The sequence below is a fragment of the Ahaetulla prasina genome, chromosome 6 (genome assembly GCF_028640845.1).
Source record: "Ahaetulla prasina isolate Xishuangbanna chromosome 6, ASM2864084v1, whole genome shotgun sequence".
NCBI classification, from domain to species: Eukaryota; Metazoa; Chordata; class Lepidosauria; order Squamata; family Colubridae; genus Ahaetulla; species Ahaetulla prasina.
Window position 1 is genome coordinate 44,420,253 of NC_080544.1, and position 23,847 is coordinate 44,444,099.

General features: G+C 35.4%; 2 protein-coding genes across 4 annotated transcripts in view; one reads left to right on the plus strand and one right to left on the minus strand.

The window, feature by feature from the left end:
• ABRAXAS2 (abraxas 2, BRISC complex subunit) overlaps positions 1-9,816 on the minus strand; it is a 36,599-nt gene extending 26,783 nt beyond the window's left edge. Inside the window, exons 1-3 of one of the 2 annotated variants that reach the window (XM_058187581.1) lie at positions 9,630-9,716; positions 8,052-8,208; positions 40-130 (exon numbers count right to left, since the gene is read on the minus strand). In XM_058187581.1, the coding sequence (XP_058043564.1) occupies positions 40-130; positions 8,052-8,180 (220 nt within the window). In that variant the 5' untranslated portion in view covers positions 8,181-8,208; positions 9,630-9,716. Of the gene's footprint in view, positions 1-39; positions 131-8,051; positions 8,209-9,629 lie in introns of both variants that reach the window. The other variant, XM_058187583.1, reaches the window with a different exon arrangement.
• A 12-nt stretch (positions 9,817-9,828) lies between these two features.
• Positions 9,829-23,847, plus strand: EEF1AKMT2 (EEF1A lysine methyltransferase 2). 2 transcript variants are annotated; one of them, XM_058187592.1, is made up of 6 exons: positions 9,829-10,302; positions 12,361-12,426; positions 12,941-13,055; positions 14,077-14,184; positions 15,380-15,593; positions 17,224-23,847. In XM_058187592.1, the coding sequence occupies exons 1-6, from the start codon at positions 10,247-10,249 to the stop codon at positions 17,316-17,318; spliced, it is 654 nt and encodes a 217-aa protein (XP_058043575.1). In that variant the 5' UTR covers positions 9,829-10,246; the 3' UTR covers positions 17,319-23,847. The 2 variants fall into 2 exon arrangements, with proteins under 2 accessions (XP_058043575.1, XP_058043576.1); XM_058187593.1 differs by having other exon boundaries at positions 9,830-9,984.

Below are 23,847 nucleotides of genomic sequence, written 5' to 3' on the forward strand. Positions count from 1 at the left end.
TTACATTGAATTGTTAAAGAGAAATTTAATAACGCTTACCAATTACTTGGAGAAATTCTGTGTTGCTAATCTGAGAGTCACTAATACTGAATGTCTCCTCTTGTCTTACCTCTCCTAATAAAAATCCTTCCTGTAAAAAGAAAAATATTTCAATTAAAGGTAGAGAAATAGAAACTGAATTCATTTGTTTTTCCTTATGTACTTTTTATAGCTTCACAAAATTAAAAATGGTATTTACCTTTGTTTTACCTAGAAAATTTAACATCAGAGCAACAGGAATTAATATAAAAGTGAAAAGGCATAAATCAGCAGTTTCAGGTCCATTTCCCTTGGGGGGGGGGGACATAATTCAGTCCATCCAAGTATGAAAAAACTTTGATATGAGATGATTCTCTAAACCTCACATTCTGTAAAATTAATGGAGTGCCTAGAGCAGATTTTGAAGGTGCGGGAAACATTATATAACACTGGATGTAACTAACCTCCAATAGAATCCCAACAGTTTCCAACAGTTTAAATATAAAAAAAGGTCAGGCACATATATTTTACTCATTTTTAAAGACATAAAACTTGTACTATTAGTTGTTTGTGGAGCTAAACATCCATGCAGAATTTATGACCCCAATTGCACTTAAAATAAAGAAAAATCTATCAATCAGAATGGAGTTGGAAGGGACCTTGGAGGTCTTCTAACTAATCCAATCGAGATTATCTACATAGAGATAAAATCAAGTTTAAAAGTTACACATATTCTCTTCCTTTGTAACCATAAAAAAAGTTAAAAGGCAAACCACATAAAACAGGCAAGATCATAATGCAGCTAAGACATACAAGTGTGTAAATGTGAACTTCTATAAGTTACTTGCTATTGATTTACTACTGGACAAATTAAGCTAGCATTGCACTGCCAAACTGATATAGCAATGCCATTCTTCCCCTGGTAATAAGATTTTCAAATCTGTTATTACTGATAAATATATGAAGCTTACTTTAATATGTGAAATACTTTTAAACTATACTATAAAGGTTATAATGCTTATTTATTCAGTTTGGTCAAATGTTTACCAGTTTTCCAAGTGGAAAAATTACTCAAATTTAAATTCACTTCTCATATTTTTTTGAGAAATGCAAAATTTAACAAAGGAAACCTATTAACTATTAAACTTATAAATGAAAACAATGGCAAACAAATGCACGCCTTTCTTTGCATGAATGTGGTTTAAAAGTATGAAGGATAAAACCAGCTGAAAGTTTCTTAGAAGATATCCTTAAATATTAATTTGTTTTCAAATTTGTTCTCTATTTTTTATATAAAAATAGTCTCAGTCCACAATATTGGGACAATTATAAATTTTTTGATATTTGGCCTCCATATACCACATTTGAAATGAATTGAATTTGAAATGAAACACAGAAGATGGGAGCGAATCAAAGACCTTCAGCTTTAATTCAAGGGGTTTGCAAAAGTGACAGCAACTATGAACTGAGAATTACAGTCATTTTAATATACCCAGACCCTTTTTGGTGGCTCATAAATAGTGGGGCAAATGGTGGAAAATCAGTTTTAAGGCCAGTTCCCTAGTTAATTCATGACAAATCAATAAAGATAAAGCTGTGGAGTTGGTTCTGAGTGTTACATTTGCATTTGGTAGCTATTCATCGGAATACTCATCATGAAGAGTCTATACAAATTAAAAAGTACATCATTAGGCTGAAAAAACAAAACAAACAGAAACAGAGAAACAGAGAAATAGCAAAAGCATTGGGAGTGGCCAAAACAACAATCTAGAACATGGGTGTCAAACTCGTGGTGTCACATTGCCATTATGTGACGTATCATGATGTTTTCCCCCAGAGAGCTTCATGAATGTAAACTCAGAGGCTTCACAACAAGATGAAAACCACTGCTAACATTCAAGTACAGAAAGGACAGATTAGACTTTGTTAGAAAACCTAGAAAAAAGCCTTGCCTGGTTCTGGAATAAGATTCTTTGGACTGATAAAACCAAGATTAATTTGTGCCAGAATGATGGGAAGAGAAAAGGGTGGAGAAGGAAAAGCACAGCTCATGATCTGAAGCATACCACATCATCTGTCAACCATGGTGGAGGCAGTGTTACACCATGGCCATATATAGCTGCCAATGGAATCAGGACACTGGTTGCTTATTGTTGACCTGACTGCTGATAAAGCATGCAATATGTCATCTCATGAAGAGCATTGGCTCTATTGAGACTGATGCATTGCAAAGAAAATAATTTTATGCAAACAGAAAGAATATTGCCCTACTGGTTTTAAATAATAAATTCAAAATATGCCACTTGAACAGAGATTTGTTATAAAAGTGAGATGAAGCAGGATATTTCCAAATAAACCAGATCTAATGATAAAGGATTGAATTAATTTTATCTTGCTACTAATAGATACTATATGGATCAATTCTCTTTTTTTCTTCTAATTTAATCACTATAATGTATCTAGTTTTTCACTTAGATTGGGGGTTGCAAATAATTGTTTTATTCTAATAATTATATTCTGTTTTGAATAAAAAAATCAAAAACATTCATGTAAGAAAAGCAGGAGACCCTCATTCTTACAGAAAAGCATATGAAACAGCAACACATGATATAAGTGTGAAAATATATTTTGCATCATCTGCATATGACAATAAGTTCCCACTTATTAAAATTTCTGTTTTAATGGCTAATTTGACTTGTCAAAACCATCATTCACTATATTTTGCTTATCTAAAATTATCTGCATTAACAAACCTTTCCTTCCTAGCAAACCAAGAATAAAACTGTATTCTAGCAGTACAACAATACAAATTTGGCAGGTGAGGTTTCTAAGCAATACAGCCAAATTGTAATTTGCAACTCTCCAGAGGATAAACATAATTTCTTTCCATTGTCAACTAGTATTTTGTCAAGTGGAATACAGAAAACAGCATTCATCAGCGTGTCCTTTAGCTTCAAGCAGATTTATCATTTTCCCCCCATGACTTTTTTCTCAACATAATTCTCCTCGTTAACAATATAAGAAAGTTACATCTTATATATTCCAGATATTTGGAACAAAAAAGGATCTAAAATTAAAATATTTCATTAGAATGTGAACAAACTGGGTTGTAGGGCACTCCTTCAAAAACAATAGTTTGGGAAAGTGGTGGTGATGTGATGGTGGACTCTCACATAAAATGAAAGAAATCTGTAAGAAGCCATGATAGCATTACAATAACATAACTATGTAGTGTCATGACTTCTGATACAAGTTGATAAATGGAATTATTTGCATGATTATAGCTACTTCCTTTCTCTTGGCCTCACTGCAAAAAAGTGTGCGCACTTGCAATTCTGTTTCCACATTACAGTTAATGTGAGCACAGTTTATCAATCCAGTAACTAAACTTTCGTAGTAATCTAAAAATTTATTAAATTTTTATGCCTCTCACCTTCCCTATAAGGTGACTCTGGATGGCTTACAAAATAATTCAAGGATCTATTCATGTTCTCACAGCCAGGTATCTCTCTTTTGTGACATTCCTCAAATGAAGAAAAACTTTTTTTCTGGCAAGGCATACTATTTTGCCTTTAGTAATACTAAAGGAAAGATATTCTAGAATTCTATTTGACAAATATATTTGCATGTGGAACTGTTGTTGGAGACACTCCAGCACATGTTATTTTACTGTCCTATCTATAGGAATATTCATAATGCTTATACCTTGCCTCTTTTATTCTGGGAGATTTGACAATACTTGTATGTTGCTCCTTTTCCCAGATTATAAATTGTTCAAAACCCAGATTGTAGCAAAATACTCTGCAGCAACTGAAAGTCAAATATATATATATATAATCATAACTGTAACATTTTATATCAAGTATTACAATTATTTGTATCACTTTTTAAATTGTTTTCAGTTGTACCTTCTAACTCTGGCCTTTGACCGTAATAAATATTTATTCAAAACACTATATTGTATTCCCCTTCTTGGGCATAACACATGGCACATAAAAGTTATATATCTAATTTATAGAGTCACCCATCTCATGAGCAAGAGACTGGGTGGAATTTGCCAATCACCTGAAACCCTAAAGACTCCAAACAACTTACAGAAATTAACATAAAGGAACTAATAAAGTAATTAAAATAACAATCTAGTTAAGTTTCCATTTACAACAACGCTAAAAGTATTTTTATCTTTACTGAAAGTGATGATGATGCATATAATTAATCCCTGAAGGAAACCCCTATGTTCACCTGCTTCCAGAAGGCCATGAGGGTAGGAGCTATCCTTGCCTCAAGACAGAACATATTTCCAAGGAAGAAAGCTTTTAAAAAGAGCACTCAGTCTTCCCTACCCCCAAACTTTTTTGACAAGTGAGGACTCAGAGGAGGGACTTTGTCAGCTTCCCAAGTAGACCAGAAAAAGAAACACAGAATGAACTAATTCTACCTTATTATAAAGCTACATTAACAGAATTTTATAAGTTTGAAAGCACAACTCTCTCGCCATTTTTTTACCAGCTGGTAACTTAAGGGTTATCTCTAAGTTTCTTTCCCTGCCTGTTACTCAGTGTGGGCTCCTCCTCCTTTTATCTGATTGTTCCCTTGCCACATCCCACCCACTTTTCAAGGCCATTCTTCCATTCCATTGCACACTTTTTGTTCTGACAAGCAAAAAGTGTTGGGAAAAGGGAATCCCTAAGATCGTCAGAACCTAACCCATATAAGTTCAGTTAAAGCAAGCAGACATTTTTTTGATAAAAGCAATTTAGGATGATGCTAGAGACAGGTGATCACTTTAAAGACATAACAAAGTCATTGTCTGAAGGATCAGAATAGGGACAGAATATCCTGGGCAAAAAAAAAATACCCCTACATAGTTGCTAAGAGTCGACACTCGATGGATGGTCCATAGAAACTGAATGACTAACATTTGAATTGAAATCTATTGGTTATTAGAAATCTATTGGTTATCAGCATGCATGTCATTGTATCCTAGACTATAGTAATTGAAGTTTCCAGGTGGGTCTTCAAGAGCAGACACAAATAGAAATCTAATTTAATCAGTATTACAACAGACATGAGTGACTATCAGTTAAGGTTACCAACTGGTATATTAAAAGCTATGAATCTCCTAGAGACAGTCTCTACTTATTCTTCAAGCAAGAACTCTGAATCTAGTAGGAATCTCCAAATTGTGACCTTGCACTTTTGGGGGAAGAAAGCCCCATCAAGAGTAAAAAAAAAAGAAAAGTGACCCTGGAGTCAGATGACATCTAAATCTACAGCTACTCCATCTTGTTTGGGTTCTAGGCATTAAGTCATAACTTCCACTCTATTGTTCAGTGGGTGCTCAGGGTAGAAATAGGCATATCTGGAGATCTTCTGCATATTACTTTGCAAAAAATTTTATTTTCCATAGAGATCTTCTGCATATTGATGATAGCTCAGTCTGAATTGATAGATGAATCTCCCAGAAGTTTCATGTTAAAGCTAAATAGGATTGTGAAAGAAGTGAACCCTGAAGCATTCCATATCAAAAGGCCTGTGAATCTGATCCTCTACCTATAACTAACTGGAACCACCTGGTAAAATGATTCCCAGTTGTGTCTGGAAGGATATTGTGATTAGCATTACTGAAAAGTGCTAAGAGTTCTAGGAGGACAAAGATGCCCAACCCTGTTTCATGAGTTTCTATCTGATGAGAGGGAAAGGAGCAGTATTGATAGTCCTTGACTTACAACAATTGAGCCCAAAATTTTGGTTGCTAAGTGAAACAGTTGTTAAGTGAATTTTGCCCCATTTTATGACTTTTGCCATAATTGTTGAGTGAATCACTATAGTTGTTAAGTTAGTAACATGGTTAAGTGAATCTGGCTTCCACATTGAATTTACTTGTCAGAAGGTTGCAAAAAGGTGATCACAGAACACTGCAATTTTCATAAATATGAGCCAGTTGTCAAGCATCTGAATTTTGATCAGGTAAACATCGGGATGCTATAACAGTTGAAAGTGTGAAAAATGGTTTAAGTCATTTTTTTCAATGCCATGGTAACTTTGAATTGTCACTAAATAAATGGTTGTAAATCGAGGACTACCTATTGTCAAATTTTATTAGCACTATCCAGTTTCTTGAGAAGTGGGAGAATTGGTACCTTTTTAAAGGCCTCTGGCATGTCTTCTTTACTCCAAAGTTGTTGACTACAGCCCTGATCTAACTTCCATTCTCTTCACTGGCTCCTTTATTAGCCAGGAGAGCTAATGAACAATGAAATATGAAATGATTTCCTTACAACCCTACTGGAGAATCAGTACTGAGGCTTACTACAGCTAATACTACTAATCTGAATATTGCTATTTATGAACTATTTCAAGTATTTAATCAGACGAGGCCTGACTAGTACTTCATTTTCCTGGATTATTTTAAATAAAAATAATTATAAATGATATATGTTATTGTATCTATAACATGTTATTATGATCCAGTAGAGCAGGGGTGTCAAACCTGAGGGCCATGGGCTGGATGCGTCACACCCTGACCATACCCATCATTTTAGCAAAGGGAGTAAACTCACAATACGTCACGTGACGAGATATCGCAAGTTTGACACCACTGCAGTAGAGAAACAAACTGATTTCATACATATTAAAGGGAAAAATACAAACATGCTTTTTGGCACGGTCCCCACTTTTATGGCTTTCTAGAAATTGGAAATAAGCTGCTGTTGGAAAAAATATTCATCTGATTCAGTTTCAAGTGGGGAGAAAGACACTGGAAATATGGAGCTGTTGGAAAGATGGTTTACTGGTGAACAGGACCACATGGGTTTGAGGTCCTGGGCAGCTGAATGCATGGAGTGGAGAGTGAGAGGTATTTATACCCTCTCTTGGGGCTTTGAATTTGAGCTTCCTGTTCCTGTGCAAGAATATGTATTCTATTGGCTGCTGTCATAACCCCATGGGGCTATGCAAGGATCATAGCTGAGGTTGTCTGAGATAAGTTTGGTTGAACCTTGCTGGGTGATGCAATGTCCTTAGGAAATTTTGAAAAGCAGTGAGCCCTACTGCTAGATGGGTAGAAGGCTAATCCTTTTATGTCCTGAGGGTCATGTCTTAATCCCATCACCCTGGAACTGAAGATCTAATTGTCTTGTAGATAGGCTGCCCAGTTCTGCTCAATGGGCACCAAATATCTGCTGGGGACAGGGAGCTGCTCTCTGTCTTTAAAAGCATGTTTCTCCGTTTCTCATCCAGGAAACTATAATGTTCTGCTTTTTTAATATTTCCTAGAATATTTCATTCTTTTAGGAAGGGTGGGTCCAGAACATCTCTGTGAATTAGTTTTATAATTATGAGCACCTTATTAGTCTAATGCTTTGTATTGTGGTTATTTTTGTTTTATATTTTAGTATCCATTAAAACATTTTGGTTCCCATTATGTTTAGGTGGAAATAAATCATATAAATAACTGGTACATAAAAGAAACAATATAAAGATACCATTAACATTATCCTACAGATTTTTATTAGTTATAGTTATCCCTCAAGCAACAATAATGGCATCATCTCTTGCTTACAAATTTCTTGCCTTCTTACCCGTTCTCCCAAAAAGGTTATGTGCTATCATCTTAAATATGATGCTTTAACTTAGATAATTAAGCCAAACCAAGCATTGAAGAAATCAGAAGTTTGTACGAACATATCCTAGCATCCAAGCATATTGATTTTTGTCCTCCCACCACTTTGAAAGTTCCTGTTTAACATAGTAAAAGGATAGTTTCCAGTTTGTATAAAAATGGCATGAAGTGTTACTATTTCTGTAAGCATGCAACATAAACATATTTTCCAAATACTTTATTTCAGTTAAATAAGAATAATGAATTTGGATAATAGAGTGGCAGATGGATGAGAATACCAGGTACTTTCTAAATAAGCACCTAATATTATAATATTTAGGATAGAGAGCAATAAAATATTTAATGTTCTAAACAGAGACATTAGTAAAGAATCTTATAGTCTAGAATTATACTGCAATGTATTACTTACATATCTTTCCCCAAAGTCCCTCAAAGTCAGAACTAAAGATCCTTCTTGGATGAGAAGCAAAATGTTTTCAAGGAAAAAAACCAAGAAAGTCCGGTTGCCTTTTGGAAAAGTTACCTTTGGGACAACCATGACCAGGATGATTGAGTATCTCCAAAGCCTACCTGACAGAAAATAATCTTTATCAATGTTACAGAATAGATGAACTTGAATATGTGTAAAAATATACATAATACTATTATTTACTGGAGTATTAAAAGAAATGCAATTAGAATAGAATAGAATAGAATTTTTTATTGGCCAAGTGTGATTGGACACACAAGGAATTTGTCTTGGTGCATATGCTCTCAGTGTACATAATACCAATGTAAAAGTTTACTGATCTGTTTTCATTTCTCCAAGATTTTTGTCACAACCCACATTCTAATAATCAACTGATATCAAATAGGAACAGACCATAGAGTACATGCCCTGCCTGACCATAGCAGGTCCACTATTTAAGTTTTAAAACACACATCTATAGTAACATACATAGGAACATCCAATTAAACAAGCATAGTTACTCAAGATACAGGTAGTCCTCGACTTACAACCACAACTGAGTCCACAATTTCTGTTGTTAAGTGAGGTATTTGTTAAATGAGTTTCACCCCATTTTACCACCTCTCTTGCCACAGTTGTCAAGTGAATCACTGCAGCTGGTAAGTTAGTAACCCAGTTGTTAAGCGAATCTGGCTTCCCCATTGACTTTACTTGTCAGAAGGTCGCAAAAGGTGATCACATAACTCCGGGACACAGCAACCGTCATAAATATGAGTCAGTTGCCAAGTGTCTGAATTTTGATCACCTGACCGTGGGGATACTCGCAAAGGTCGTAATTGTGAAAAACAGTCGTAAGTCACGTTTTTTTCAGTGCCATCATAACTTCCAAAGGTCACTAAACGAACTGTTGTAAGTCAAGGACTACCTGTACAATACAACTGTCATTTCTAAAGTTTCTACCCTCTCTCTGATGAAAAGGGGTGGTTTTTTTCTCCCAAAGCTGACATGATATGGCAGCAGCAAGAACTACTTCCTCAATATAATTTGTAATCTTGCTGAGATAGCAATCCCTAGGCTGTCCACCGTCTAGATTTCACCAACCTGCTTATATATTAGCCAGCCTGCTAACTAACGGTCCCCCCTTTCATACGAAAGCTCCACAGGTGCCCTATTAACCACCAGCGCTGGTCCACACTGACAACCTAATGCTTTTCCGGCGACCCCACCTCCAAATACTTCCTTCTTTTCAGACCACCCCCATGACCACTTTCCCTTTCCACGGCCCCTCCCTCCCGTGGGTCCTCCCCTTCTTTCGTCCCACCGCCACCTCGGTCCCTCAGGGGTCGCCCTCCATTCCTCCTCCTCCTCCCGGTCCCTTTTTGTCAGACTGATTTCTTCTTTGCAGATCGCCCCCTTTTCTCGAGCCTTTCCTCCCGCCCAGAACCGGGAAGACGGGGTGGGATGAGGTGGGGGGGAGAAACCGCTCCTTTCCCCAACTCCCCGAGGAGGATAAAACCGCCAGCAGGCCGAAATACTTACGTGATCGGCGCTGCTGTTGGCGCTGTAATAACAGACCGAACTGAAGGTATAGCCTGAAATGGAAGCCGCCATGATGGAGCCCCACCACCTCCGACGACGAACGATCCCACAAGCCACCACACCCGCAACCTCCCCGGCTCGGCTCGGGCCTCCAGTTCCGGCCAGCACACGCGTGGCTTCTTGGGAAATGTAGTTTGCAGCTGGCAAACGCAAGTCCGAGGGCAACCGAGACGGCCTGAAATTGGAGTATAGTTAGAGCCAGTAACTAAAGCAGCGTTGCTGTTATTGTTATTATTACTATCCCTTGCGTAGAGAATATTTGGATATCGGCTCTTTCCCAATTGTCACAACTTGGGTAGGTAATTCTTTTAGGTTCCCTGTAGAAAATCGCCTCTTTGTTTTGTTTTTGGTCCAAAGCATTTTAAGCACGGCTCCTTTTCTTCGGAATGGCATAACTCATCTTTTTTAATGACTGCAACTGTAACTGCGGAGACAGCCAGGCTATTGATTTGCCCGGCCTTCACTCACCGGAAGAGGTTGAAAGAAGCGGCAAAAGAGAGTCCTTCTGCGGCATAAAAGAAAGCTAACCTTGGACGTGCCCTGCATCTTTTCCGACTATGAGCAGCTGCGGAGAGGAAGAGTTTGAGCCATCGGCGCTGGGGACCAAAGAACAGTGAGTAGTCGCAGAGGGAGGCTCGGTTGGAAGCAACAGAAACATCTGTATTAGTCACGCCCTCCCCGATCACCAAATCTAACTCTGCTTCTTCTAGCTGTTGCTTTTAAGAATAGAATAGGAATAGGAATAGAAAAGAAAATTCTTTATTGATAGAATAAAACACATGAAGAAGAGTTGCAGGATTTGGGTTTGGCTAGTCCAGAGAAAAGAAGGACTAGGGGGGACATGATAGCTATATTCCAGTATTTGAGAGGCTGCCACAAAGAGTCAATTTATTTTCCAAAGCACCAGAGGGCAGGACCACAAAACAATGGATGGAAACAACCTGGAATTGAGGAGAAACTTCCTAACAGTGAGGATTGTAGCAATAGCAATAGCACTTAGACTTATATACCACTTCACAGTGCTTTACAGCCCTCTCTAAGGGTTTTACAGAGTCAGCATATGGCCCCCAACAATCTGGGTCCTTATTTTTCGATCTTGGACTGCTGAGTCAACCTTGAGCCTGGTGAGATTTGAACTGCCAAATTGCAGTCAGCTGGCAGTCAGCAGAAGTAGCCTGCAGTACTGCATTCCACTATGCCACTGCGGCTCTAACCAGTGGAACAGTTTGTCTTCAGAGGTTGTGAGTGCTTCATCACTGGAGGTTTTTAAGAAGAGACTGGACAGTCATTTGTCTGAAATGGTACAGGATCTCCTGCCTGAGCAGGGGGCTAGACTAGATGACCTCCAAGGTCCCTTCCAGCTCTATTCTGAGTCCAAGTGTAATCGGACGCACAAGAAATTTGTCTCTGGTGCAAATGTGTACATACAAGCAACAAATGATAAATCATAATCATAATACAATCATCCCAAATCATAAGACACAACACTCGGTGATAGGTGTAAGATGCTAAATAAAAGCAATCAAAATAAACTCACCAACATACATAGGCAATAAAGGGCAACATATCATCTAATATCATCTAACATTAGTCATTCACACCAGCAAGAGTAAATCAACAATTCAAACTAATTGGAATGGTGAACCATGCTAGAGAGACAAACATTTAGTTAAATATTTATTTTTGGACTTAAAAAAATTCCTTACTGTATATCATTGCATTTTAAAAAGCAGTGTTTCTGCACAGATGTTTTAAAAAAAGGAACTGATTTTAAGGAAGGTGCTGGTTTGTTTAAAATTTTTATTGTTTTAAAGAGATGAATCACATTTTTATTTCATCTGGAACGATTAGATAAGTTAAAAATAATACTTACAAATGGGGACCATGACACGGGAAATGATGTTTTTGGGTGCTAACCTCCTACTCTTCTTTCTTGTGTTACAAAATGTTCACAAAAAATTAAAAATAAGTCTTGATAAATTGATAGGTTTTGTAATCTAGTATCCACATAGACTTTTCTGCCTGGTCAAAATATAATTAGTTATTTCCATTTTCAGATTGTAGCTCTGTTGTCAGAACCACAAACTATATAATCGTTCATTGTGGTCAGTTGATTTGGTGTGTTTGTAAACCCAGGAATTTGGGTTCAATAATTGTCATCATATTAACTTAACTATTGTAATTATATTGGATTTTTATTCCACTGTTTTAATACATAGCTCAAAGCAGTGAACCGATTTAATATTCCTGCCTCCTATTTTCCCCACAACAAATGAGCATTGTGTGCAGATAGCTTCCAAGTGGGTAGTGGCTGGAGAAAAGCTGGATGTTTTCGCTGAAGTTGGAATAATAATTCACAGATTGCTTGCTTGATACCCAGTTATGAGTTTTAGAAAATAAGCTATTTTTTAACAAAATAACAATACAGTTGTAAAATACTGTGTACTGCATTTTTATTTATATTTTATTTATAAAGAGTCTGTGTTTGATGAGGCTTGTTCCCAGCTCTGTAACCTCTTCCCGTTTGGTACTAAAAATATAAAAGATAATTGATGAGTTTGTGTTTCTTCTGGAAACAGGGATACCTTTTCTTAAATTGTTTCACAGATGAGGGGGAAATGCCAAGCATTTACTATCATCCTTTTTCTTGTTTTCTTGTTTTCCTGTGTAGCTGGGATGCAGCATATGAACAAGAACTGCATAATTTTAAAGAAAATGGTGATACTGGGGACATTTGGCAAGTATCTATAACCATGTAACATGCTTCCAAACATGTGTAATTTACTTTCTTTTTAAAAGTGCAGTTGTTTTGCTCAGAGTATTGGTAATGTGATACTCTTGAGTTTTGTTGTTTAACTCTTTTCTTAGCTAAACCTGTTGCAAATTAAAATAATCATCATTTGTTTTTATGTGGGAAAAATGAATTACTGGCTACAGTATACTTGGTAAAGGTCAAGCATTCATATCCTTGATCTTTTTCAAAAATTGAATAAGTACAGGCAAAGATGCATTGCAGCCTTGTATGTATATACATGTCTGTGTATGTGTAAAACTGACAACTTCTCATCTTCTGCAAACTTAATCCAACAAACAGGTTTATCTAAACAAACCTGTAATGTGATCTCTAGAGACTGATATCATCTAATACATGTACATGATGTAGTTATATTGCACGTGATTGACAAAATGTGTTTGTCTTCCTTTAGCATAGCCTAATTGAGTAGTTTATCTGAACCTCTCTTTCTAATTAGGTTTGGTGAACAAAGCATGACTCGTATAATCAGATGGCTAGAAAAGCAAAAGATACCTCTGGATACTTCTGTCCTTGACATTGGAACAGGAAATGGCATTTTGCTGGTTGAATTGGTTGGTATTTGTAATATTAGTGTTTTATGATGCAAAATGCTGACAGCAGAAATTGAGCAAGTAAGAAACTTTAATGAAATGGTCAGATTAAATTAAATGTAGAATATGCTGATTATACTGCAATGATCTATGTTCATGGTATGGTGGTTTTTTTAAAAAAAACTTCATATTAAGCAGGGAAACATTCAGTTTCATCAAAGTTCAGTTGTATAAGAATGTTGGTTTAAATATTTAGTTACAATTGGAAGAATCAAAATCTAATGTAGAGTAAGGAATTTGGGAAAATTACTGAAAAGCTGCTACTGAATGACAGCTGTACCCATGAAGTCTTAATATTGCTTCATTTCTTGACATGCATTACCCACTGCATGGCAACTGGTTTTATTTTCTCAGCTTAATAGTTACAGAATTTGCAGTGTATTGTTTTTGCTAAGATATGTTTATATTGGAGACAAATATCTATCCTACCTTAAATTTTAAAAGGATGAATATATATTGTCCCCTTGCCAAATAGTCCAATGCCTTTTAATCATAGAGTAACCATAAATGAGTTCATGAATAAATAGGATAAAAGAACATTTTTATGTCTGTTAAAATCCAATGTGATTTATTTTTATATTTAGTATCCAAGTACTTATTTGTTAGGCCTGTCCAAAAAAGAAAAGTATCAGAAATATGAAAATTTGATTCACTCGTGCTACTTTCACTGTAGTAGTGTAGCTTCTGCATGACATTAGCATCTGTGTTTAGTGCAATATACTGTAGCCAATTGGAATCTTTGTATTGATTATTAGAAACTGAAATTAGAAAAATGTTTAGTCAGTAAATAAGCCCTTGCAGGTTGTTGTGGGTTTTTTTTTTGCAAAGTAAGTACTGTAGTTTTTTTCCCCTATAAATTGGTACTGCTTGCCTAATTATATTTTAGTTCTCCATAGGTTAACCGTGTTGAATATGTCATGAAAGCCAACTAGGAAACAAAGGAAAAAATGTGTAGTACCTAATGAATTTCTCTCCTCTTTAGAGTAAATCTGGTTACACCAATCTTACAGGAGTTGATTACTCTCCTTCTGCAATACAACTTTCAAAAAATATAATGCAAAAAGAAGGGCTGCCTTATATTAAACTGCTGGTAAGTTTTGTGATGAACAAATGAAGAAGATTAAAAAGATCAGGAAGAGGGGGGATTTGGGGATATGTAGTGTAAACAACAAATGATTGAAGACTGGCCTGATTGAACTGTATTAAAAATTCTCTTGATATTCATAGATTTCCTCTATTGCACTCCAGTGCAAACACTTAATATGAACCTAGTTAAAATGTCTTCCTTCCTACTGACTATAGGGAGGTCTTCAGTCATATTTATCAAAGGATTACAGGTAGTCCTCAACTTACAACAGTTCACCTAGTGACAGTTCAAAGTTACAGCGGCACTGAAAAAAGTGACTTATGACCGTTTTTCACAGTTACAACCTTTGTAGCATCCCCATGATCACGGGATCAAAATTCAGATGTTTGGCAACTGATTCATACTTATGACTGTTGCAGCATCTTGGAGTCATGTGATCACCTTTTGCGACCTTCTGACAAGTAAAGTCAATGGAGAAGTCAGATTCACTTAACAGCCAGGTTATTAATTTATCAACTGCAGCAATTCACTTAACAACTGTGGCAAGAAATGTTATAAAATGCACTTAACAAATGTCTCACTTAAACAACACAAAGTTTGGGCTCAATTGTGGTCATAAGTCAAAGTAATTAAAAACCATTGCAACAAGGAGCCTTACTGTACAAACAAAATGCAATTCTGTGTGATTAAGAGCAAGAAAGATTTTCATGTTATCAAGATAGGGGTGCTGTTAATAATTCCTACTGGATTGACAGTTGTTTTAAAGCAGGGGTGTCAAAGTCATGGCCTGCGGGCCAGATGCATCACGCGCTGGCCAGGTCCACCTCTGCTTTAGCAAAGGGGGGGAAAGTCATGATACGTCACGTGATGAAAATGTGACACTGTGAATTTGACACTCCAGTTTTAAAGAAATGTGAGTTCCTGAAGAATATATTTTAAGGCTACAGTACCAGATGACACCAAACACCATTTTGTCCCATTCTGTTCAGTTTTCAAGTGCTGATAAGACAGTTCTCTGTGCACAGTCAAGATTCATATATATTGGGTTGAAAGGAGTAAAAATCAAACATACATAAAGAGATGACTAGTGTTAAACTATTATTCTGGGCCTGGAGGCAATGCAGTTCTGCTTAGTTATAAAAAGTAACAATTGCATTAACATGCTCTCAAGTTTAACAGTTGTATGTACCTTCTACAGATTGATGACATTTTAAATCCCTCAAATGAATTATCAAGTTTTCAGATCTGCATCGATAAAGGGACTTTTGATGCTATTAGTCTGAGCCCAGATGGTGCAGCTGAGAAAAGGAAACAGTATGTTAAATCCCTGCAGAGGCTATTGAGATCAAATGGCTTTTTCCTCATTACATCTTGTAACTGGACTAAAGAAGAACTGTGCAAACAATTTGAAGGTGTGCATGCTAAGTTTCAGATCGTATATGCCTACCTAAAATGTATGTCTTCCTAGGAAAATACTTTGCTTTGTATGTCTTCCTAGGAAAATACTATAACTCTTATTTGAACACTGCATTCGTTGAATTTTGGATAGTATTTATTAAATTATTATGCTGCCCATCTTGCTGAAGTGACTCCAGGTGGCTTACAGCCGAAATTAAAATGATTTAGAATCTTAAAATAATAAATTAAAAACTACACATTTAAAATTCAGTTAAAATTCACTTAACCAAGATGGGAGGAAGGGAGCAAAGTGTGCATTGGGGGAGAGGTAGGATCGATCTAATCCATTAACCTCTTCCAAGATGGTAGACCCAGCTCTTCAACCCTTTCAGAAGGGTGGATTTGGAGTGGATCTCATTTGCCTGGGGGCAGCAAAGGTTCTTTAGAAAAACTCTTCTATACCTCGTTAGTTGAAATTCCTTAGAGATGAGGACTGCAGCATGCTTCTTCTGCCAGTGCGTATGGGGCAGGTTCATCCCATTAAGATGAGCCAGTTCCTCAGATACTATTATTGGATCCAATCTATATTAAAGCATTAGTAAGCATTCTTATGCTCATCTTCATTAGAATTCGTAAGATTAAGGCCCATTAAATCCTTATTCTGAAAGGTTGATGATCTGAAGTTCAGTGTAAGCTGTAAACAGCTTAATTGGTTTCCAAGTTACTCAATTTCAATTGAAATATGTGGCAACAGACATTTTTCCTTCAAAATAAATAGGATATTGAAAAATGAAGCATATATATTTGCCTTTAACTCAGGTGTGCTATTGGTTGCCTGTGTGTTACATTTTTAATTATTATACTGCAGTAATGCATCGAAGAAAGGATGTCCGCAATCTTAAAAGATTTGCTTTCTGTTTCATTGCTTCCATAATACAAAAAATAAAAGCTGCTTTTTAAGTGAACAGTAGCTTGGCTCTGGCAGGGAAAACATTTATTATTTGCAATAGGGTAGAAAGTATGCCTGGTTCTGTTTTAAATCAAAATGTTGAAGTCTTGGTCATTAACCTTTCATATATGAGACAGAGTGAGGCTAGTTGAAAGACTAACAAAAACATTTGTTTTTTAACATATCCAATGGATAGTTTAATAATAATCTATCCTACACATTTCTATTTGAATATAGAAATTTCAAATTTGAAAATAAGATGTTACGCATATTCCTATTAAAATATTGCACTAGCCTATAGTGGCCCATGCTTTGGCCTCTCTTCATTTCATTTTCTCAGTATATCAATTTCTCTTTGTCCCTTGATAAAGACAGAACATGCAAAAATGTTATTATTAAAACCAAGACTAAACTTTTAGATGTTGTAGGAATTCTAATTTAGATTTTCTAATAACTGGTTTCTGGCTCTAAGAAAAATAATTTCAGTTAATAATTTATTAACTGAAACTGCACTTAATAATATTGATAACCTTTTATTTATGTGCAATTTATATTGGTCAACACTATAAAATTACCACTCTTCTAAATTTTGCAGAATTAGTTTGGATTGTATGCATTCTGTTTGAATTAACATAAGAATTTAAAGGATTAATAAGGCTTCCTTTTAACAGAAATATGTTCCTTAAATTTAATAGGGTTTCTGCTTTTGGAGGAACTGTCAACACCAACCTTCTGTTTTGGAGAAAGAACTGGAACTAGTGTAACTGCCTTGGTTTTACAAAAAACATAAAAGTTTTTGATAAATTTTGGGATGAAGATCTCCTTTTATCAATTTTGTATTAAAACACAAAACTGGATTAAAAAGTGAAATATAAGTTTTAGGAATTTGACAGTTGTCTATATGTTTGATTTTTTTGTGGTAAATTTTATTACAGATGTTTTCTTTATAATTTTTCAAGATTAAAATAGCATGTTAATTAAATAGTCCTTTTCTATTTGAAATACAAGATGTTTAATTATGGGAAATGAATATATATAAATCCTGTGAAGAAATTCATTTTTCATTGTGGTTGATGATGCAATTCCTTAAGACAGTTTATTTAGAAATGTGATAGATTGCTTGCGATAACTTATTTGATAATTTAAAAAAAAATTCCTTATGTGTCTAATCACACTTGGCAAAATAAAGTATTCAATTCAATTCAATTTCATTCTAAAAGACAAAGAAGCGAAACAGTAATTGATCCTAGGTTTTTTTTTTAATTTGAATTTATATCCCGCCCTTCTCCGAAGACTTCAGGGCGGCTTACACTGTGTTAAGCAATAGTCTTCATCCATTTGTATATTATATGCAAAGTCAACTTTTATTGCCCCCAACAATCTGGGTCCTCATTTTACCTACCTTATAAAGGATGGAAGGCTGAGTCAACCTTGGGCCTGGTGGGACTTGAACTTGCAGTAATTGCAAGCAGCTGTGTTAATAACAGACAGACTTAGTCTGCTGAACCACCAGAGGCCCTGAGTTAGGAAAACACTGGTGTTTGTTTCTGGTGTAGCCAACTGGAAGAGTTGCATATAAGTGATTCAGTTTCACTAGATAGATGACTAATTATCACCACATAGTAGCAATTTTCAATTCAGTAGTTTTCAATTCAGATAAATCAGAAATCAAAGTCTTAAACATGTTTGTGCCATATCTGTAAATTAACACTTATGAACATTTTAGTTCTACATTATATTTATTTATTTATTTATTTATTGTTTATATTTATATACCGCCCTATCTCCCAAAGGACTCAGGGCGGTTTACAGGCATTTAAAAGCAATAAATACAATTCTAAAAACAATTAAAAAACTTATTCAAAAGCCTAATAATTAAAAATATAAAAAATTAAAACCCAAGTTAAAACCCACAAACTAAAAACTAACTCAGTCCTGCGCAGTTAAATAGGTATGTTTTAAGCTCGCGGCGGAAGGTCCGAAGGTCCGGAAGCTGACGAAGTCCTGGGGGCAGTTCATTCCAGAGGGATGAATATCTTTAACTGCTTTCTTCTCAACATTTTGTGTCTTCGTTGGTTTGCACAGCTTAGCTTCTAGCATTCAGTATGAATAAGTAATGCTTCAAGGCAGCATTTCCAGCAGCATTTGAATTGTTTTGTATCTGTCAGCAAGGACATAATTGTGGAATGAAGGACCACTACTGAAAAAATGCATCTTTGGAAATTTATGAGATATCAATTTTAAACGGACAAAGAATATGTGTATCGAAGTCTGATATTCCTGGAACTATTGTATTAATTTCTCAAAAGCTTTTTATGTTTTTGAGATTATACAAATAGTATGAGGGGATAAACCCTTTTCCCCCTCCCCTGGTCTAAGCAAACATTGTAGACAGTAAGGGAAAAAGAGGCTGAAGCGTTTTTAAAAGTTCAGAATATCCAGATAACATTTGAAAGCAACTCAAAGAGATATTTCTCTAAACTAAACTATAAAAAAAGAAAAGCAGGTACAGCACATTTGGATTTGCCTGAATCTAGTATAGCCAATCTCTGCAAAAGCTTTAGCCATTCTATGGAACGGATTTCATGTCAGTGAGGCTGACAATCACACATATTTTTAAATTGTTTTCAATAAGGTACATTAGTTATGCAGGACAGTATTGTATTAGAACAGAACGCAAGTGTATTTTATCTACTTAATTTTATTGTTCAGTTGCTAATTTGTGTCTATTTGTGATTCTACCAACCATTTCTCCACTGTCCTCCACTGTGTCTCAGAGTTTGCCCAAATTCATGTTTGTTGCATTGATGGCAGTATCTAACCATCTGATCCTCCGCTGCCCTCCTTCTCCTTTTGCCTCTTTCCCAACATCAGGGTCTTTTCCAATGAGTCATCTTCTCATTTGGTGGCCAAAGTTTCTGAACTTCAGCTCAAAGAACAATCAGGATTGATTTCCTTTAGGACTGACTGATTCGATCTCCTTGCAGTCCAAGAAGAATCTTCTCTAACACCACAATTCAAAATTATCAATTCTTTGTTGCTCAGCCTTCCTTATGGGATAACTCTCATGGTCATACATTATTACTGGAAAGCCATAGCACTGACTTAGTATTTTAATCTCATCCTATAACTTATTCTATAATTCCTCTCTACATTCCTCTCTAATATCCTAAGTTCACTTTGCAACATCTAGAGGGGAACTACTATCCCAGTTTGCTTAAATAACCTACTATATATTAGGAATGGTTTGCAGGCCAGAGTTTGCTCTCAAATAAGTTCTTTAGTTTTGCTTAATATAAAATATTTACTACACTATTGTAAGGAGAATAATTGATGACTTTCATATTGTATATATGAATTCTTTCTTAGAAAATGCTCAGATAACTCCCACTTTATTTAAAAGATTTGTATGGCAGCTTATTTTAAAACACAACTCTAGATGACTCACAACAGTTTGTATTTTGAGGGCTTTTTCCAAGAAACATGTTTGCTCCTTGAATAGTCTGTACCTTCTGTAACTGCTGGGTAAAATCACCTACTCCATAAATACCCTATTACTTTAAAATGACAATTGTATAGAATGGCATCATGCAATTATTCTCTACAGGAAATATTGAAGATGACATACCGCAGTTCTGTGGGAATGATTTGTACTTGAATATTTTGCATTTAGAATGTGGATACTTGTTCTTGAATATTTTTGTAAACAACACTTGGGTATGATTGTTTTGATCTATATTTTGGCTCCTCCTATTTTTCAGCAGTAGAAAAATATATACAGTCCCTGGCTTGAAAAAAACCTATAACTTTTTTTTTTACTTTTTACCGCTCAGAGTCCCCCTGTAACATAGATAGGTAATTTTAAAAATTTGATAAAATAGCACTTTCTTTTCATAAAAAGCATCCTTTTCATTTACAAATTAACTTTGGCTAAAGGTTTCAGGGTATGTATTTATTACTATTGTATAACACTGTTGTATGCATGCAATCTGCAGACATTTTAAATGAAAGGTTGAGAGTAAGATCTATAATTTCCTTTTTCCCTTTTATTTTCTGGATTATGAGATGGCTTTTCTCACATGTTATGGAAATAATAGGCTTGCTGTGTTAAATGTCACAAGTGGGCACTTGTGCACTGAGACATTCTCAATTTTTCATGCAAATTTTATGAATACAAATGTCCTAACTGCAGATATCTCTGTATGTTATGAACAATAAGTTACAGTTCCAATTTAAGACAAGTAAATGTAGTTTTAATTGCATAGAGATTGATAAATAACATAAATTTGACATATAAAATTCTTTCCACAAACTGTAAAATCTTTCTCCTGCTTGAGCAGGGGACTGGATTAGAAGACTTCCAAGGTCCCTTACAGCTCTATTCTATTCTATATTCTATTCTCTTTAACCCTGATTCCTAGTTGTTCTAATGTTTTAGATCTGTGTTATTGACAAACTATTAACATTGGAATGATCATTTAACAATTTAACTGATTTATTTCTTAAACCAGAATTGTCTAGTTTATACAACATGAAGCCAAAACCACATTGTGACTTATATGTGAGTTTCTAATCGTTATCAATGATTCATGCTACATTGACTTTAACTACAGATTGTTGTGAATATAATATAGATCAGGGGTAGTCAACCTTTTTATACCTACTGCCCACTTTTGTATCTCTGTTAGTAGTAAAATTTTCTAACCACCCACCAGTTCCACAGTAATGCGCTGTGTATCGTCATCTGTGCATGCCTCTCGTGCATCGTGGATTGGGTTTGTGGGGGCACCGGCTACCAGCTCTGCTTGTCTGTTACAGCTGGGTGAGGTGGGGGGGAGATGCGCAAGCTATTCTAGGACAAGGCTCTTTCATTTGCGGTCGCACTATAGCGCCATTTAGTTTCACTTACGTAACGTGAACTAAACTTATGCGCGGGTGATACAAATAGTATGTTTTCAGAAATTTAAATTGTCACAGGAAATATTATGAAAACCTAATGCAAATGTTTTTAAATAATGCTATGAAAAGTTTTTAAAAAGTCAATTAAATTTAAAAAAAAGGAAAGTGCTTCACTATCGGACAAAACCCCTACCGCCCACCATGAAAGCTGAAATGTCCACTAGTGGGTGGTAGGGACCAGGTTGACTACCACTGATATAGATGCTTTAGATACTTGCTTTAGTTATAGACTATATATATATCAGCTTCTTTTTAACTGATTTTTAGACAGTCTTATAGACCATTATATGTATTTTGAGATGTGACATAGTGAGACTGTCAGAGAAAGAACTAGAATCATTAGATGCAGGAGTGCATGTTCTATAAAAAAGGATGAAGACATATATAGAAATCTAAATGGAAGCATTTGGAAAAACAAAGGAAATCGGAATGTATACCTGTTTTCATTTGGATTTACAAAGCACTATTCAAAAATATTTCTCATTCTTATGTTTAATCATAGTCATAGGGCCTAGTATTATTGAAACCTGAGTGGATAAACTCAACAGATAACAGCACGCCAATTCCTTCAGGTTTATCTCGGAAATGATAAATGCCTCCATAAGAGAAGGGTGTCGTAACTGTTAGGAGGAATTATGACAGGTCTTTAAAAGTTAACCTTGCCTTGACATGGATAATTGTACTAGCTGTGGGCTTACAGGAAATACTCTTTTCCTGGGCAAGGTGCTTTGCCAGATATAGCTGCAAATAAAATTCAGTCATTCCAGAGAATCAGTTTCAAGCCTGTTTTTGATTTAGCATTAATCATGGTCATTGTGATAATCACCAATGCTAGAGGATGGATTTGAGGAGAATCGTGTTAGCTATTGAATGTTCTAAATCTATGCAGCTTGGCCCGCATCGCCTGGAATGCAATGTACTTCAGAAAAGCAAAGAATAATAATTACTGTGCACTGCAGAGCTATCTGTGAGTGACACTATACATGGCCTTCATGTCATACTGGCTATCAGCTGAGATTAATTCACCAGAGGCAACATTTTTTGGACAGATTGCCTAGTTCTAATTATCCATCCTGTAATCTCTAGACTACAGCTGGAAAATTTTATACATGAAGTTATCTTTTAAGAAATTGCAATTTGAAATATAGATATTGGCCTGCTGTGACTAACATGCTGGGATACCACTTCTTGTCAGTGTTTAAGATTAAGCAGTTGAAATGGCTTCCAGTTAATTTCTTGCCTATAATTCAATATACTGGTGCTTCTTTTCAAAGTTGTTTGCAATTTAGAATATTTGAAGGATCATCTATAGCTATATTAGCAGAGAGAGATTTACTTTTCTATACATTAAGATCATATTTATATTTCTGCCATCCAAGGTAAAGCAGATAGTAATCGATAGTGACATTCTGAGTACAGAATGCTATTCCTAGACAACATATTCAAGCCTTATTTTATCAGATGAAAATAATTCCAATTTTCCAGGTCTTTTTAGTCCCCCCCCCTTTAAAATTGGTTTTGTGCCTTCATTTGTATTTCTATTTAAGATGTAGTTTCAATATGGTGACTGTTCTGTGTTAATGGTTAGGTTTTGGTTTAATCTATACTTGTCAAGAAGAGAGATTCTTTGAAGAGAGAATAAATGAATGAATGACATTCTCGTTGTGAAAAGCTGACTTTTTGGAGTTATTTGGAGTAACTTAAATCAATCCTTTAAAATATAACTTGACAAAGGCAACTATACAATTCATCAAAATTAACAGTTTATTATCCTATGATGCTATGCACTTCCAAACATATGGCTTATTAAAAATGCTAATTATAGATGTCGCCTTCATTACTTTAAACCTGAAATATAATATTTTTGCAACCATTAAAGTATGTATCTGTCCTCTCTCTGGCCTAAATCTTGCTTTCTTATATAAAATGTATCACAAGACAAAAAAAAAGTGGGTTCTATCTTTTTCTTTTTGTCCCAATTTCTATTTTATTATAATTTTCCTGAATTTTTTACATATTACAAACATTTTTAAATGGTGATACCATTTCAGACTACTAGATAAAACCAAACAGATTAGAGGATTAAGTATATTTGAAATTTGTAAAGGAGCTTTAGCTTTCAGTTATCAATACAGCTATTATATTTTAGGTTAACTTTAACTAAGGAATAATTGTTTTAGCAACCATTAAAAGTGCATAAAAAGCTTCAGGCAAACCAAGTTTTGAATTTCCTCCAAATAATCCTGTGGATTTCATTTCTCAGACTGTTCAGTCTGGACAACAAATTGAGGTATATGTTATATGCAAGGACTCCAAAGCTATAATTTCAAGTGCTTTAAACACTGAAGTCACTACATATA

Excerpts from the sequence above, each read along its gene's own strand:
- EEF1AKMT2 (XM_058187592.1), top strand. The coding sequence starts at position 10,247 with ATGAGCAGCTGCGGAGAGGAAGAGTTTGAGCCATCGGCGCTGGGGACC. Across the intron at positions 10,303-12,360 it reads GCGCTGGGGACCAAAGAACA|CTGGGATGCAGCATATGAAC; the intron begins GTGAGTAGTCGC and ends TTTCCTGTGTAG. Across the intron at positions 15,594-17,223 it reads ACTGTGCAAACAATTTGAAG|GGTTTCTGCTTTTGGAGGAA; the intron begins GTGTGCATGCTA and ends TAAATTTAATAG.